Raw genomic sequence first — 17,540 nt, 5'->3', positions numbered from 1 at the left:
AAAAATTCCGATTAAATGTCGAGCAACTGAGAAATGTTAATCAAAAACTGACTGAAAATGTGAGTTCCGAAAACGGTTCTTATTTTCTATTATTCGGTTCTCGATTTAAAAATGTTTTTGAGAATCAGAAAATCGAATGTTCAACATTTTTGGAGTTTAAATACGAGTTCAGCCTTTTTGTAAACGATAGGAATACGAGTTTTCAAATATTTCAGAGCTATTTAGAGGTCAGCAGGAAAGATTAAAGGGTCTATATTTAAATTTAATTAGGGTTCTTCGCCTGGCTTGGGCATATTTTTGTTGGATGCTAATGATTTTGATGATAATGACTGTAAGTGAGCCGCAAAATGAGATGCACGCGTCGTTGAATCGGTTGACTTTGATAGCCCGATAAAATATATCCTCATGTAGGCAAGTCGGTGGAACATACTTTCCTGCACTTGCACCGATCGAGAGTCACCTGCAAATCGTTGGTCAAACTCGTAGTAAATACGCCTTTTTCCCTTTCCTGTCGTTGTGTAAATGAAACGCCAGTAAGCGGAAAAAGACAAATCGACTAGAATTTACGTATACACTTCTGGCCTGCTCGACGAATCCCGATCCGAACACATGGCACCGTGGTGAGATTGGTTCTTGTGCTGTGCCTGCTTAGAAATTGAATTAATTTAACTTGCTTCGATTGATTTATGGACCAATCTGTGCTCTGGAAAACTGTGCCAATAGGCGGCTGGGCTGCCGATCAGCGCCGCCGTCTAATGATCGAGAGTCTATATGCGCGGGCGCCGAAAATAGCTTTATTTTTATAACTGTGTGCTGGTTTGGTTTCTTTTTTTATGGACTTCCCCCACATACGCAATGGACGGGATGGACGACGACGATGATGATGCGATGCTGATGCTGATGGCATCTGCCAATGCACACAGCTGTCTTCCGATGCCAACTATGCGCACTTACGTATGCATTTATAAAGATATCTGGCAAGGAAGTTGTAAAGCACGCGGGAGGAGGCTGCCCATTAAGTTGTGATTTGTTTCACGGGGCTGGCCATTAAGAGCGGCATCCACCTACTCCAAAGTCGGTCTCCGCGCGGAGACAAAGGCCGCGAAAAATGGAAACAAAAATGAAAATGTGGGAAAATTCAGCCAAGCCCGCACGGCCAAGGGTGGCGGCTGGCGAAGCCGGGAAATCGGTGGGGCTGGGATAAACAAAACGGCTACATGCCAAATGAAACGCGCAGCGCAAAAAGCGCAAAACTTTCGGTGGTCGAAACAAAAAGACAGGCAGCCAGAGAGCAATATGTGCGGACGTGCGAGTATGAGTAGGATAAATAAATAAAACCGAAAACTGAAAACTGAAAATTATGAAAAACAGGCGGCCGTAGTAGGTTGAAGCGTTCGCCAGCGACACGAGTGGACTTTTGGATTTTTAAATATTTTTAGCCGAACGGCAAAGCGAATATTTCGCCAGTCGAGTGGGATATTGGAAAGATGAAAAATTATCGTCGCTGTGTGTGTATCTGTGTGGGTGTGGTTCATCTGGGGACTTGGCAACAGGGGCCGCCCTCTTCCCACGTCCACTTCCGTGCGGACTCTTCGAAGGAGATCCTGTTCTCGGACCCCAATGGACGGCGCCGATCGCAACTTGCCAGTTGTGACTGATATGCTTTATAAGGCTTTAGACGGTTTGATTTCTCCAGGTGCTCAGGTGGGGGAACTTTCCTTAACTACTGTGGGCTTTTCCGATCGCTGGGAACGGTCTTGAAAGCTTGAAGGCGAACCGTACACGCTGACGCTTCGCGACGCACTGCACCCACGCTCCAAAATTTTGAAAACTCAAAGACATTTAGAAAATTCTATTCACGAAATGAATGGGCGAGCGAGCGAGACGGCACTGTTCGGGAAGAAAGAGAGGGCGTTAGAAGATTGAAAAGAGAGGGCGCGAGCGCCCGATGAATGGCTGCTCTCAAGTGCAGATCCGAACGGTCCGATCGCGAGCCAAGGAGGTGCTGCTCAATGGCAGCAGATGGGCAGCCCCACCATCCACCACCCACCAACCCACGCCCGATGGCATAGAAAAATCCGTGTCTAAAATCGGACAAAAAGAAAGGGGGAAACGAATCGATGAGTGCAGTTCGGCGTCAAAGTTCAAGCTGTTTTCGCAGTCGAGCGGGAAGAATTCTACACTTTCCACAATTCGATGATCGGCTGCTTAGTCTAAACATGGCTGCGGCCACACCCAGTCTTCAGCCCGTGTCCCCACCCCGGGTCCGTGTTCGTGCCCGTGTCCGGGCATGGGAGTACGGGCCTAGTCTTAGTCAGCCGGTGTATCCGTCAGTTGACGGGGTGAAAATAAACAACAAAGGGGAAATACACAAAAAAGGAGAGCGGCGAATGTAAACGTTTTATTCTCTAAACATTCCTGGATGTTTATGTTTTCCCTTTTTCTTCGAGCGGAACTCGGGGTGCTCAAGTGCTGGGCCTCTGCTGAAACAAGATTCCGAAAGATTCTAAAACGCTTAGTTAGGGCTCCCTCTTTTCCGACATGGAAAACCGCCCCTGCTTTTCCATTTAACTTTCTCTCACATTGTAAACATTTCACTTGACGCTTGATGCTAAATTTAACATTTTCGCCTTCGGGCAAAACAGGCAAATAAATTACGGAAATAAACAAAATGAGAAACAGCAGCGGCAACAAAAAACTAAAGTTACCTGCGCTTCGAATTGCGGTTTCTTTTATCGCTGGAGAATTTAAAAAAAGAAAAACAAAGTTGTTGGGTTGAGCTGGAAAATGCATGGGTGGCAAAAGGGCAGGAAAAACGGGCACTAAACAAAGGCCTGGGTTCGGAGGAGGTCGATTTGGTTGGGACATAATGGGGATAACTAGCTGCATCCCACACGAAATTATGTAATTGTACAGCTGCTCTTATGAGTGCCTTCATTGGCATTTGTTGACAGAGCCTACAGTTTCTGAAATAAATGTTGGCTATATATATATATATATTTAATATGTTTTAACATCTTCATCAACCCAATCCGAAAGGTATTAAACTTGTGAGGCTTTTGTGGCAGTTGACGACGATGTTTATGCAGCCATAAGATCATTCCTAAACAATCTTGGCGACTTAGGTACAACTTAATATGCACTATGTTTTTAGAAGCCCAACAATTTTATTAAAAACATTCCAATTAAAATATTATCCTTTTGTATATGATGATATTCAATAGTAGCTAGATTGAATAAAGTGAGGAATGAAATAGTTGTACCGCATTAGTGTTTTTAGCTTTTTATTTGAGTCGATTAAAAAACAGTTGGATTTGCATGCCAATAGGAAAATAATTTACAAGATTTTTCTATCAAACTTTGAATGAAAAAATTTAAAATATTAGGAATTCTACAAAGTCACAGTTTCTCCATTAAATTTGATAATCTAACTGTTGCTTATTCGTTTTCCAAATTTCCTATCAGACTGAGCCATGACCGAAGGAGAGGATCATTACGAGGGGAAGATTTCGACCGTCGAGTCGCTAATGGACACCATGTTCAGCCGACTGCGCATCATCGCCGTGGATGTGGAGAAGTTGCAGAAGGCCAAGGAGAAGCTGGGGAACATGCAGCGCCGGAACACTTTCTACTACCTCTTGGGCCAGGATGACGACGTCAGCATAACCCGTGGCGGAAGCGAGATGCTGGTCCTCCGCTCCAAATACTCCCTGGTCTCGGGCTTCAACCAGAAATATGACACAGGGTCGGAGGAGGAACTTGACTTCGAGGAGCTGAGCGAGGACTTGTGCCAAATCCCTTTCGAGGAGGACCGTTGGCACGGATATTTCAAGGGATTTCAGATCTTGACAACTCCAGTAGCTCCAGATCCCAACGAGAACCGGAAGTGCGTCGAACTTTCGGCGATGCAGAACTGTGATAATGAACTCAAAAGTTATCTGCGTAAGTTTGAAAGTTTCAGATTTAACGTGCTTGATCAATCAAGAGATAATCTTTTAAGTCCACTGGCTATGATTAAACATCTATGAAACTTTGATGGAGAAGAAAATGAAATAATATCTTTTTAGTCTAATGCATTACCTTTTTCTGATTCACATACACCTCCAATTATCCTTAGTAAGCGGAGTCCGTTGCTTCCTGATCAATCTTTCCGTGGGTACCCAGCATGACAACCAGAGTTTGATCGTGAAGCTACGGGAGGCGGAGATCAGTGTTTCCAAGGAGTTGGGCTTTCCGGTGGCGTCCTCAGTCATGGCAAAAATTTCGCCGCGGCACCAGTTGACCGGCGGATTCAGCATACAGTTCCATCGGGAAGGCAAGACGTGCGTCGAGCTGGTGCAGGGCCAAAGGATAATCCTGACCGTGGATCGAGAGTACTCCGACCGGTGCAGCTCTGATGTGATATATGTGAACGCACGCTTTTTAATCGTCGATGTGCAGGCCTTGGATTTTATCCTGATTGGCGAGAACATACAGCTAATGGTGCGAAGCATCCACGCGGACCACCTCAAGTGCTGTGTGGCCAGGGGAGGCATGCTGTACGCCCACATGCCCGTGTTGTTTCCTGCCAGGTGCCGTCGGTTCCGGGTTTCGTACGAGGAGCTAGAGGACCTGACCTTCGCCCGAGAGGTTGGCCTTAATGTGGTGGTGTCGCACATCGTGGGCACCCCGAAGTACCTCGACGATTTGGAGCACGCGATGACCGTTATGCATTGCGATGGCATGCGGCTGTACGCCAGAGTGGTTCTCAACGAGATTCAGGGCTGCAAGGGGGAGCTTAACTGGGCCACCAAGCGGTACGACGGCTTCCTGGTGGAACTGGCCATGCCGGCGATCATTCCGGACATCATGCACCTGTGTCCCGACGCCGAGTGCTTCATGCAGCTGGCCTACGCGTCGGAAAAACCCATTATCTTCGATCCGCGGCTCTTAGACGAGCAGAAGCTTAGGGTGGACCCGGAGCATTACTACTACACTTTCTACTACCCGGACAAGTACCTGGTGACCTGTCCCCAGCCGAAAAAGACCATCTACTTCAGCTTTCTGCAAAACGCCATCTTCCAGCAGATTTGCCCAGTGGCACTGGCCAGCACTCCGTATTGCGATCGATCCCACACAGGAGCAGATAGCCTCGCCCGAGCCATAGTGACCGCCTCCATGGAGGTTCATGCGGTGTCCATCGTTGTGATCGGGGACACCACGCGAATGGTGCAGAAGATCGCGCACTTCCGGCCGCAGGCTCCCATCCTCTTTGTCAGCCACATGCGCTCCGCTGAGGACTATGTTTCAATGTACCACAACGTCACAATGCTCCCATTTCGCACAAAGTGCTTAATAACGCATCGGCGAAACGTCTTTCGAAAGGCCATCTATGCTTTGGCCTACTTGGTGAAGCGGAAGATCGCCAAGCAGAACGATCAGGTCATTTTGGTTTATAACTACGAGGAGGGCACAACCTTCCCCGAAAAGTATGTCGTCTACAACCTGGACAAGACCAACTTTGCTCTGCACATGGCGGACATTCTGTTTACTGTGGACCAAGACCAAAAGCGTCAGACCCTCATGGATATCGAAGCCATTTAGATAACATATAAGAGTATAGATTATTTATTTGGTTTGGTGAGTAATTGGAATGTTAATGCGTTGGCCTAGAATATACAAAACAGATACATACATAAATATATAGTTACACATTTTCTACACTGATCTAACCATTAGCTTCTGTACAGAATTGATACCCGTAATTCAATGAGGGAATTTGTCTTCAAAAGTATGTACGGGGAATCTACTCTTGCGTCGCAAATTGGCACAAGTTTCAAAGTGCCCCAAAAGGTTTAATATTCTCTCTTTTCGGAATTAAACGATTACCTAGCCTTAAAAATCTGATAGGGGGAATTTCGATCGATCGAGCTAACAATGAGGAAAACAATATAACAAGTGCCGCCTTTGGGCTAAGAACGCTCAGGGATTCTTTTGCAGAGCCCTTGAAGTTACGTGCTCATAGGCAGCTTTCAATGTGGTGTAGCAGTAGCCCGCCATTCCATTCATCTCAGCCTGGAAATTGGGACCACCGGTCAGGTCGTCCAGCAGAGCCAACTCTGCACCCAAGTGTGGAACCGCAGCGCGCAGCATAGTGAGCATGGTGAGCGGAATCATGTTGTCCGCATTGAGCTGGGCGGCGTTGGCTGTAAATGAATGAAATTAATAAACACTTTTACGGATTTGTAAGTGGTTGAGAACTCACCAGCCATTGCGTGCTCGTAGGCCTCGGTAAGCAGCTGCGTGCTGCGCTGTATCACAGTCAACATGTCCTGGGGACTAAACTTCTCCGAAAGTTCCTTTAACGTCTGAACGGAATCCTCAAATTTGGGGTCCAGCATTACATTGTGGAGGAAACTGATAATATTAAAGATCAATAATATAATAAAGTAGTAGCAATATCAGCAGTTCTTATTTTCTCGTACCTCTCGTGGCCCATGAGTTCAACTAGCTCTTGGTCCTTAAGTTTCTCGGCAAGATTCAGATTCTGCCGATACATTTCATCTTTCCGGCTGTACTTATTAGCGTACAGCACAAACAGGGTGGAGTAGATGCCCTCCGACAGAACAAGTGGGTACAGCAGGGTTATATGCGAAATAACCTCTCTGCTGCCCTCCATGTGGCAATACTCCTCGGGCAGAGCTGGAAACATCTTGCGCACAAATCGGTAAATGCGACGCGATATGGACTCCCACTCTCTCATGGCCTGCTTAGCCAAGATCGGCGTGGGTTTAACCTTCCAATAGCCATAGGAGTAGTGGAAACAGTTCGCGATGCGGTCGTTCAAGGCATAGAGCGGATGATGCCGATCCTTGAAAGCTTGATCCAGGTACAAACGTATAGAGGACACATCCAGCTCTGTGAGCACCGAGCCCATTCCAAAACTGGGCACCTGTTCCAGCATCGCACTTGTCGTTGATGTTGTTGAGGTAATCGAGCAGTCACTACTGTTCATGTGCTTCGATATGCTGTTATTATTGTTGTGACTTAGTTTTGTAAAACTTTCATTGAGGGTGCTGGATTCATCGCCATTGAAAGTGCTGTTTAACAGGCTTTGGTCCAACTGAAAACTGGTCAAGCTACTGGTGTCCAGGTCCCGAGATGTATTGTGACCCATAGAGAGCAAGCTATCCGCCCTCTGCAATCCACTTGGCTTGCTATTAAGATTCTCTTGGGAGTGGATGCGACGTGGTGGGAACCCCAGAAAGTCTAGCGCCGAAGCAGCCTCCGATTGGAGTTTGCTCAGTGTATTTGTGGTGGTCCGCGCTTTTGCCAGAGGCGAAGAAGTTTTCTGCGGAAGCGGCAGGCTAAGTAGGATGTTGTTGAAGTAGTTACCAGGCTTGGCTCCTTCTCGAGCCCTCTGCTTGCTCATGTACACCGATATGCAGTTCCAGATTTGAGCCGTGCTTAGTGTGGGTTTCGAGGATTTTCTGAGGGTGCCTGCTGATGAATTGACACTGGAACTGCCGCTAGTGGCAGTACAATTAGCCAAGTCCGATTCGAAGTTGTTGAACAGCGAGCGCCACTTGCGATTATGGTCCACCACTTGGCGCCCAAGGGAGCTGAAGAAAGATAATATTTTTAGATTTTAAATAACCTTTAGGGTCTCGTTGACTCACCTGGGGTACTTAGGAAAGCGCCGATTTAGCACCAGTTCGCCCGCCTGTATGCGCACAGTCTCCCAGGTGCCACTAAGCTGTCCAAATATCTTGTTGCCGATTAGCTCGCACGTGTCATCCCCTTCCCCGGCCGCTGTACATCCATTTCCTCCACCGGCATCTCCGCAAGGCATGTAATACTCGCCCCGTCCGTTAGGGCCGTGGAGCGTAAGTTCGCCCTCATAGTAATAGTCGTTCTCAAAGACCGCAACTCCACTACCAATCAGATCGTCTCCGGAGAAGTTGCCCTCGAAGTAGTCTCCGCGGTTGGTGACGCAGCTGCCGATTCCAGATCGTTTATTGTCCGCGAACATCCCCATGTACTTGTCCCCGCTAACCAGGTCCTCTATCACACCGTATCCACTGCGGGCGTTGCCCTGGTACTCGCCCACGTAAATGTATCGGTTGTTTCGCATCATTCCATGTCCGTGGAACAGACCCTCGCAAAAGTTTCCCTCGTACACCTCGCTTTCTGGAGTGTCCTTGCTGTGGATTTCGTAAACACCGTGGCCGTGGAAGCGACCACCCTTGAAGTGGCCCACGTATAGACCCGATGATGGAATCACCATCTTGCCATACCCTGTAAGTTGACGTTGTGTAAATATGATTATAAAAAAATTTTAGAAATTGATAGATTTTAAAACTTAATATATACAAATTAGACCATTTTTCTTGTTTCGATTGCTCAGCCTATTTGTAAAGCTCTCTATATTTTATTCTTTCTGTAATACAGCTTTCGCAATTTCCGTCTTAAGTGTTTTACTAGCACAAAAATCAGGATCACTACCCGAATTTATAATGGCAGGACAATCTGTCTAATCGCCCCTAGTTTTAACTATTCACATTTAAATTAAATTTCTTACCTTCAATTACCCCATAATGCAGTTCCCCGCAGTAGACACTGCCGTCCGGATACTCCAGATAGCAGTTTCCGTGAAGGACGCCCTTTCTCCAGGTACCGCAAGCCTTCACCCGGGAGAACTTCGGATGCTCCCGGCTAAACTCATAGCCCGTGGAGCGAGAACTCGGCACGGGACTGCCGAGCGGTCTTCCCAAGGACGCAACTATGCTAGATTGCAACTGATCCAGCCACACTTTGCGCATTTCCTGAGAACGCGTTGTCACCAGGAAGGTCTTTTCTGGCGTTGTCAAGCGCAGGCACAGGTCGCCTTCTGTCCACACCCACAGGGTAGTTAGAGGATAGGAGTACAGCGAGTTTCCGCCCACCTGGCAGAGAAAGTCTGAGAACAGGATGAAGCTGTTGCTAGATATGCTGATGCCAGAAGTGACTAGTTTGAGTGGCACCAGAGCCGACGTGAGGATAACCCTTCGCTGTCGCCTTCTGAACTGAACAATTCTGGGGTTTCGATCGTTACTGCTCCAGAAATCCCTGGTGTTCACGGCCAGCTCCTGACTTATGCAGCTTTGTCGCGCGAACTCCGACCAAGCCACTCTGTGCTCTCCGTACTCTGGTTGCGACCTCACTAGCAGCTCCATAAACTGGACAAATAGCTGGTAGATGCTAAATGGTTGCTGAAACAAACGTGTGACATAGCTCTCCTCGCTGAGCTCAGGAAGTGGGCTGCTAAGTCCAGCAATAGCAGCCACAGCCTCTCCAAATCCATTTACCGAGTACACATCGCAATAGGCCTTCGTGTAACCAGAGAACAAGTCGATATATTCCTTGTAGTGGCAGATGAAGAGCAGATCGGCGGCCTGCACGAAATCAGCCCGGTAAAAGCCCTCCAACGAATGCAAGGTCGCCACAAGCAGACACAGGATTCTCTCCCAGTTTACCAACAGTGGACCGAGGACGCTAAGTGCATCCAGCTCCGATTGCCGCTGCCAGATCTCTAGTGATTGGACTGCCTGACGGTGCTTGAGAAGCAACTGCAACTGTGACTGCAGATGACTTAAGTAGTAGTGATACTGGCGCTGAAACTGCCTTTGGTTGTGCAACGTGTAACCGCCGGAAGACATGAGCAGTCGAAGTTGCCGGGGCCACGCAGCTCCCAACTGGAGTTGGAGGAGGGTCTGGGCATAGGTGCTGGATTGCTGCAGGTGTCGCATTGGAGGCGGTGGCTGGAGGGATTGTATTTGTCCAGAGGCATTGAGCAGCAGCGTGTGGTAGTCGCCGCATGTCGCCTCTAGCGCAGAGTTCTGTTCCATGGGTAATGCCGCTGAGTTATCCGTTATGGTGATCTCCATGGGAGAGCTCACATCCTCGCCCAACTGGGAGTGACTGTTTAGGCCCCAGTGGTAGAGCCTTCCGTCTAGGGTGCGGGCCACCGTGTGCTCTAATCCGGCTGCAATGCTACAAACGCCCATGCTGTCCAGTTTTTGCAGACGCATGACATTGGCTCTTCGGATGTGATCCCCTGTGCCAAGAAGCCCATTGTTGGAGGACCCAAAAGTGAAGAGTTGGGTGTGGAGCAGAGCGTAGCCTTGATGAAGCAGGTGCCTCGTATTGGCAGCAAAGCTGCGTTCTGAATTGTCGCTGCTAAGGGATTTCACAGAAGCCCGTTCGTCCTCAAGCTCTTCTTTTCCACTGGCCACAGAAAGCTGAAGCACATCGTCAGCCAGGTTGTAGGGCGCAACCAGCATGACAAAGTGTTCGTTTCCGGCTGCCAGGTCCAGCAGTTCCTTGCCCTCTTCGTAGAGTCGCATGTGGCGGGGCTGTTGCTCCGACTTAAAGACCTCTCCACAGCTGCCCATAACATACGTTTCCCCTGCATAGCCGACGAAGACCACGCCCTCGGCGGAGCAGCAAACCCGCCGGATGCGAACGCCCTCAGCGAGCAGTTCCAGCGGATCGAAGCCGAGGGTTTGCCATGCATGTGGGTGACCTACATCACGACCAGATCCCGTGGCCTGGCGCTGCACAGAGCCGTTGTTCAGGACCACGAAGAGTTCTTGGCTGCCGGAGCAGAAGTCCATGTCCACCACATCGGTGCGCAAAAGTTGTATGTCCAGGTGCTCGCGGTTGGCCTGCAGCTGGGCGGAGTAGAGGGAGTGGTCGGTGGTCAGGAGGAGCAGGCCCTCGCCAATGCTGCAAATCCGCGATGCGGGAGCCCGCTGCAGAGGAGGCAATCCGCGCCAGTGCAGCTGCAGCGTTTGGCCCTCGTGGTAGATGGCGAACCGCTCTCGATCGTCCTGCCCCCCGGATGCCGAGTCATCCGCTGCACTGGCCATGACGCGCAAATTGTTGGTGGGGATTTGACCAAGTTTTGTAACACGACGCAATTGCACGATTCGCTGCAGGCCGTTCTCACATGCTGCTCGAGCTCCGATCTCCGCTAGGCGCTATTGGCACCATCAAACATCTTACGCCGCGAATTGGAACTCGTTTTTGGATGCCGCGGTAGAATAATGTATGTTTTCACTTGGTTTTGCTTGCTAATAAGAATTCATGTTTTTGTGATGGTTTCTTGGACTGGTGTGACCAGCGCTGTTGCATTTATTGAGTAAGGGTACTCATGAAATCACCATTAGGAATACTCTTCAAAAGTAAAGATTACAAAGTTTATCAATCTGTAAACAGTACAGAGGAACGAAGATCAAATTGATTAATGTTAAATCTAGCTAATATACAAAAACTCATACATTTTATGGAATAATTTTCATACTTTTACTAAACTGTTTTTAGAGAGAATACCTTTTGTCTCTGTATTTTGAAATTTGTATAATAGCCTCTAATTTATTACCTAATATATTAGTTGCTTTCGTCACGTTACCAAGCTATGGTATTTTTATTGCGGACCTACATTTTGTGTCAGCTAAAACATGGTCATACTGCAATTGCTATCAGCTGTTTTGTTTGGAAAAAAAATTTCTGCAGATTTTGTTTACTTGCTTAAAATGTAGTTTTCTCGTTAAATGTTGACTGTTTCTTAAATGTAACACTAATATAAAGCCTAAGTTAAAGTGCTGCGACATTAACGGGAACGTTTTGGTAAGAAAGTAAGTGCTAATGACCGATTTGCATCTGCCCACAAAACTCGTTTTTGGCCACGAACTCATCTCAATAAATATAATTCTCTGTTTAGCGCGGCAATGGATTTAGACTGCGAGGGCGCTGCACGGTTGGCGGATGACTCCGGCACGTTTAGCTGCACCAGCGACGAGGGAGGGGGCGATACCGAGCAGAAGACGGAGCCGGAAAGGGAGCAATCGATGTTTCTGGTGCGGCAGGAGCTCCTGCGGTCGCGCAGTGAAGTGGAAAGACTTTTGAAATCGGAGCAGTGGTACAAGCAGGAGCTTAAGTCCCAGAAGCACAGCAGGCTGGAGACCCTGGAGCGGCTATACGCCCAGGAGCGCAAGTATTTGATGGAGAACCAAAGGCTGCAACAGGAATCGATGCGGCTGCACTCAAAGTATGCCACTCTGGAGAAGCAGCAAGAGCAGGGATCCCCTAGGTCTCCTGGAACATTTTCCTTTAAGGCGGACTCGAAATCTTCCGACTCATCTTTTGAGGCAAAGCAACAGGAGGCTCGCCTGCGGGATCAGCGTCAGTTGATAGACGTGCTCCGAAAGCAGAAGAAGATGCTTCTGGACGATATTCAAAGACTTAGCCTGGAGCACGACGAAAAGCTGTCGCAGTTGCAGCAATCCTTGGCTGGCATGGAGCTGGAGAGCAAGCACATGACGGGAAAATGCAAGCAACTGCTCGACCTAAAGAGTCAAATGGAGCACCAGCTCGAGCTGAAAAGCAGTGCCCTGCGCAGCGTCACCGCCGAGCGGGAGCAGCTTCGCCAAGTCATCGCTGAACTAAACGAGACGTTGCAAACGCAGGAGCAACTGCTAGCGATCAAAGAACAAGAGTTCCTTGATCTAAAACAGTACTACCAGCAAAAGTTGACGAGGGAAAGCAGCCTGGAAATCATGCACTCCTATAGCCTGAAATATCATGAAGAAATCAACAGCAAGACGAGTGAAATAGCTAGCCTAAAGAATTCTCTTAACGAACTTCAGTCGGAGTTAATGATGATGTCCCAGTTAAAGGAACAGAGTGAGGAGCAGCAGCGTCAGCTGGAACAGTTGGAGTTCAAGTTGGAGGCTCAACTTTTGGAGGAGGAGCAGCTCCGCCAAAGCAATGCCCTTAAGCTGGAGCAGGTGGAAAACTTAACAATTTCTTTGGCTTCCTTGCAAATAGAAAAGGAATACCTTAAAGAAAATTTGAAAGAGACTCAAAAGACTCTAAAAAAATTAGAACAGGAAGTGCACCTCCTTCACGGACAGTACGCTGAGATGTGTTTGAAGTGCGAAGAGACTAAGCTGCAATTGGAAACAGAAAAAATAGAGGTCGGCAAGCTCAAGCAGCAAAGTTCCGTCAAGGAAAGTGAGTTAATGGAAAAACTCCAAGATTATGCAGATCAGTGCGATAGGCTTAGAACAGAGTTGGCCAATGCGGAGACCAAAATGGATGAGCAAAGCAAGAGTGCAGGGATTTGGCAAGAGCAGCTGAACTCGATTGAACGATCAAGACAACAAGAAATTAAACAGTGTCAAGCGACTCAAGCGGACCTCGCAGATCCAATATTAATCCATCGCATCGAAACTTTGGAACTTCAACTGGCCGATGTCAAGACCCAGAAAATACAAACAGTTTCGCTACTCCAAACACTTCTGCAGCAGCAAGACGCCAAAATAAAGAGTACAAGCGAAATGGAAGCAGACTGGATACAACTTGTAGATGCCCTACAAGCTACTCAACTCTTGGAGCAGGAAATGAGGGTGGAGCTTCAGCATAAGACGGTTGAACTGGAGGAATTAAATGAACTGTTTGCTGGGCAGAACGCTGAACTTCAGAAGCTCCAGAAATTGAGTCTGGCCAGGGACGAGAAGAACCGGCTGGAGTTACAGCTCCTAAAAGAAACATTCCAAGAGAATTTAGAGAAACACTCTGCTGATTCGATAAACTTACAGAAGCTACAAAGCCAGGTTAAGTCCTTGCTTGAAGAGCGGGAGGAAAGTACGCGAGAAGAACGAAAGGCAGTGGAGTGCCTGCGATCTCTCGGCCAAGTTCTCGAAATGGAAACGGGAAGGAGGCTGCCACACATAAAAAGCTGGCCACAGTTTTCTAAAATATTGCGAAAGGAACTGCGAAACGGGAGAGTGAACCATCGAAAGGCTGAAGAATTGCCTGGGCTTAAACTTAAGCTGGCGGAGTTAAACGGACGGCACAAACAAGCTTTGTCCAAAATTAAGGTAAAAAACTTATTATTTTTCGGGCATAAAGGCGGCTAGGTACAAACCGTACAGTACGTGGCGGGCACGGAAATCGCATAGCGCTGAAATGATTTCTCTAGCACCCCTCATAAACATTGTTTGGAAGATTTGAGAATAATACTCTAGATTAGGGAACTCACCCCCGAAACTCGCGAGTAAATTATCCTCGATGGACCGCGATTTCTAGAGAATTACGTGCAAAAAGATTTATCTTGTAATAGAATATAGGCTCCTAAAAAAATTATAAATTTCCGATGACTTCTAAATTTTACTTGTGACTCGTTGCAAAAATGGCTTTGATTTTTCCAGTTGTTAATTAAGACACTCTTTGTTATATATTTGGATCTAAAACGTGGACTATGCCAATGGGAAACTACCCTAAAAAAACCGAGCCTAGATTTCTAGGTCATACGTCAATGGTAGTTCAAAAAGTGTTCATTGGAAAAAAGGTTCATAAAAAAATGAAAAAAAAAATCCTACATGATTTTTACAGGAACTCAATTGAAACCTTAATTAAGTATATAGGTACTCATTTAAAAAATGTATAAATCTTTTAAAATTGTATTACTTTGATTGAAAAAATCAGAAAACAGCCTAGCAAAACCGGGAACTTTGAAATTAAATCACAAGAGAACCTGGATGACCTCCAAGTTCTAATTGCCCGTAAATTCTTAAGAAATCGCGAATTTCGAATTTCCGGGGTGAGTCCCCTAATCTAGAGTATTACCAATTTGAGTAACGCAATATAATAAATGATTTATTTTTTCCGAAGTATCTGGAGCAAACATTGGCAGCGGAGCGAGCGCGTTTTGAAGCCTCGGATTCGGGAAAATCGACAGCCAGCTGCACACCCCAGGAACCAGCCCATGAGGTGGCTAACCTGATTGATGATTACAAAAAAGTAACTATCTCTATTTCAAGTTAAAATCTTTCTATACATCAATTGATTTGGCTTGTCGTAGCTCGTCCAACAAACCGCCAATGAGACCTGTCGCCCTCGCAACAGCTTCATATTGGAGCTCATCGAGCGGAGTCAGCGTTGCCAACCCAACTTGTGCCAATTAAGCGAGGATGTCACCGCCTGCCAGGCTGATATTGATGAGCTCAGCAGACTGCTCAGAGCTGGTCGGAACCAGAACAGAGGGGAGGTCATGCCCTCCCTGATGGAGGAACTTCGAGCGGTGGCAGAGCACTCTTAGACTGTCATAAAGTAGTTTCGGTCCAACTTTCACAATTTTCACAGGAAGTACTTAATATTCTTATCACGAATTTTGTTAGTTTTTAAAATGTGCAATTAATCAGTTAACATTTTTGTTAAACCTAGTCCCATTATCTTAATATCCTCTTAGACCCTACTTAGTAAAGTTATTGATATTATTGTTTATTTATTCTTTGTTTTTCTCATGTGTTACCTTTATTTACTTGAATTACCTTCTTGTTGTTTAATATAAAATGTTCCAACTTCTATACGAACTATACATGCCAAGTTGTAAATCTACTTTCCTAAATTATACATATATAAACCATTTTTGATTGTCACAAAATATATATTTATTTTTATAGTCGAAAACACTTAAAACACACAGTTAAAAAGCATGTGAAGAATAAAATGTATACATTTGTGTGAAAATGATTATGGCTTTTGAGGTACGAATGGGCACCTGGGAATCGTAGTACCATCAATGACGGTAATACTCTCTTTCTGCGAATATCGCGTGTTTCCATGTTCGTCCAAATCTAAAAATTTCACTGTTTCGCCTTTTCTAGTCCGCGTTATTCCACACCTTGCCTTATTCTTGTTATCCATGCATAAAATAAGAAGTTCGGAGTGAAGGTTTTCAGTAGGCTTCAAAATTTTGGTCACTGTACAATACGATGTAAACTTTATGGGGCAGGTCACTCCCGCACATTGCCAACCATCTAAGGATAAGTAAGAATTGAGATACATATGGCAGATAAAACCAATATTTACCCTTAGTTTTTTTTATCACCGCCATACTCATGTTCTCATTTAAGTGTGAATATGATTTCACGGAAATAGATAAACTAGCTACCACAAATAGTACTAAGAAGAGACAATCATTCATAGCTGATTCTTCCTGACAAAATATTTCTTTATAACTGAATGGTGTAGAACAGATTCTCTCATGAATTGGATTTTCCTGATAGGGGTTCCGTGTTAAAGCAGTGGTAAATTAATTTTAGAAAATAATCGCTAGATATTCGTAGCATTTTAGAAGTAGAGATTGTAGACCTCACAAAGTTATTTTTCCATAAGTCGCACCACTATCCTAATTTCTATATGATGCACACATACTTAAGAAAGCCGATTCTCTTATGTATTGGATTTTCCCGATAGGAGTTCCTTGTTAAGACAGTGGTAAATTAGCATAAGAGTAGAGATTGTAGACCTTACAAAGTTATTTGTCCATAAATCACACTAATTTTAAAATTTCTATATTTCTATACACTTACGATTGTAAGTACTTTCCAAAAAATTCTCAAAATTAAGAAGGGAATCGTATTCGAAACAGCCAAATGTCTTGTAGACCTCTTTCATGAATGATGTAAGCTGTGGCAAATCGATTTTGTGGCTTCATCTTCAATCAGGGACGGCGGCAGTCTCATTCCTTACTGCTCGAATATATTAAACGAAGGCATCCGACACCGCCCTTGGCATTGTCAACGCCTGGAATGGGATCCGGAGGGTTCGTAGGGGTAGGGCCGAACCACTTGGGTATTGATAAATGCGTTGAAAACTAAGCGACCGCCCAGTGGATTACCACCTCCCTACGCCAGGCTCACCGCTCCTCGAAAAGCACCTCCCGCAGCCAGCTCGCGACGAGGAGCAATCGACCACAATCGCTGGTCAAATTCAATTGGCGCAATTTTTCATCTGTGACTCCAAGGGGTCCGATCTGGCGGATCCTTTTGGGCTGGTGCTGCTGCCGTCTATTGTTGCTCTGGGCCCTGGCAATTGTTCTCGGCCCTGGATCTCTGGATCTATGGAGCTACAGTGCTGAGCCCTCTGCTCAAGGTTGTTTATTTTGAAAAATCACCATCACCCGATCGTGGCCTGTGCCGACGGCTGGGGATTTAATTCTACTCTGGACATTTATAAATTGGATTCAATTTATACACAACACGAAAGCGTGATTTTTACATTTTTACAATCTAGCGAATAATAGATCAGCGTCGTATTATTGCCGACTCCGCACTGCAATGCTCTTCGTAGCAATCGTTGCTTTCTGAGTCTTCAACCTGCGGCAGGAAGAAGGTTTCTCTAGCTTTCGGATTGACGAAAATTTAAAACGTATCCTTTGTAATCTATAACTTCCAAAAATTAAGAACATTGCAATGAAAATGTATTATATATTTTTAAAGGTTTATAATAAACCTAATAATATCTAGAATTAAATTTATAAAGGCCTATAATGTTGTTGTTTTACCCATGAAATATACCGTAGTCAACTTCAGTCCCAGAATTATTTCGATAAAAGCGTTGGAAAACATTTAAAAGCTCCATTTATTTCACTTGACTACCGCACGGGTTAGACCCCTTTGGAGCTCTATTATTTAAATACAATTTCCCTACCTCATGCTGGCCCTTGAATA

The 17,540-nt window shown here is 46.0% G+C and overlaps 4 protein-coding genes across 5 annotated transcripts; 2 read left to right on the top strand and 2 right to left on the bottom strand.

Moving 5' to 3' along the window:
- Positions 1 to 3,355: 3,355 nt before the first annotated feature.
- LOC108030848 (uncharacterized) lies at positions 3,356 to 5,706 on the top strand. Its single transcript, XM_017103986.3, has 2 exons — positions 3,356 to 3,942; positions 4,118 to 5,706. Exons 1-2 carry the CDS (start codon positions 3,474 to 3,476, stop codon positions 5,581 to 5,583), a joined length of 1,935 nt encoding a protein of 644 aa, XP_016959475.1. The 5' UTR covers positions 3,356 to 3,473; the 3' UTR covers positions 5,584 to 5,706.
- LOC108030847 (alsin homolog) lies at positions 5,592 to 11,149 on the bottom strand. Its single transcript, XM_017103985.3, has 5 exons — positions 8,561 to 11,149; positions 7,659 to 8,277; positions 6,465 to 7,601; positions 6,245 to 6,396; positions 5,592 to 6,185 (listed from the first exon to the last, which is right to left on the bottom strand). Exons 1-5 carry the CDS (start codon positions 10,887 to 10,889, stop codon positions 5,962 to 5,964), a joined length of 4,461 nt encoding a protein of 1,486 aa, XP_016959474.1. The 5' UTR covers positions 10,890 to 11,149; the 3' UTR covers positions 5,592 to 5,961.
- A 359-nt stretch (positions 11,150 to 11,508) lies between these two features.
- LOC108030905 (interaptin) lies at positions 11,509 to 15,309 on the top strand. Of its 2 annotated transcripts, none has more exons than XM_017104085.3 (4): positions 11,509 to 11,649; positions 11,744 to 13,904; positions 14,698 to 14,826; positions 14,888 to 15,309. In XM_017104085.3, the coding sequence occupies exons 2-4, from the start codon at positions 11,751 to 11,753 to the stop codon at positions 15,122 to 15,124; spliced, it is 2,520 nt and encodes an 839-aa protein (XP_016959574.1). In that variant the 5' UTR covers positions 11,509 to 11,649; positions 11,744 to 11,750; the 3' UTR covers positions 15,125 to 15,309. The 2 variants fall into 2 exon arrangements, with proteins under 2 accessions (XP_016959574.1, XP_016959573.1); XM_017104084.3 differs by having other exon boundaries at positions 11,509 to 11,657.
- Positions 15,310 to 15,451: 142 nt separating this feature from the next.
- On the bottom strand, positions 15,452 to 16,057 carry LOC108030730 (uncharacterized). Its single transcript, XM_044095054.2, has 2 exons — positions 15,898 to 16,057; positions 15,452 to 15,845 (listed from the first exon to the last, which is right to left on the bottom strand). The coding sequence occupies exons 1-2, from the start codon at positions 16,010 to 16,012 to the stop codon at positions 15,559 to 15,561; spliced, it is 402 nt and encodes a 133-aa protein (XP_043950989.1). The 5' UTR covers positions 16,013 to 16,057; the 3' UTR covers positions 15,452 to 15,558.
- Positions 16,058 to 17,540: the final 1,483 nt, after the last annotated feature.

The sequence above is a fragment of the Drosophila biarmipes genome, chromosome 3L (assembly GCF_025231255.1).
Source record: "Drosophila biarmipes strain raj3 chromosome 3L, RU_DBia_V1.1, whole genome shotgun sequence".
Classification (NCBI taxonomy): domain Eukaryota; kingdom Metazoa; phylum Arthropoda; class Insecta; order Diptera; family Drosophilidae; genus Drosophila; species Drosophila biarmipes.
Note: the sequence above shows the minus strand (reverse complement) of the source record. Positions and strands in the feature narration are given on the sequence as shown.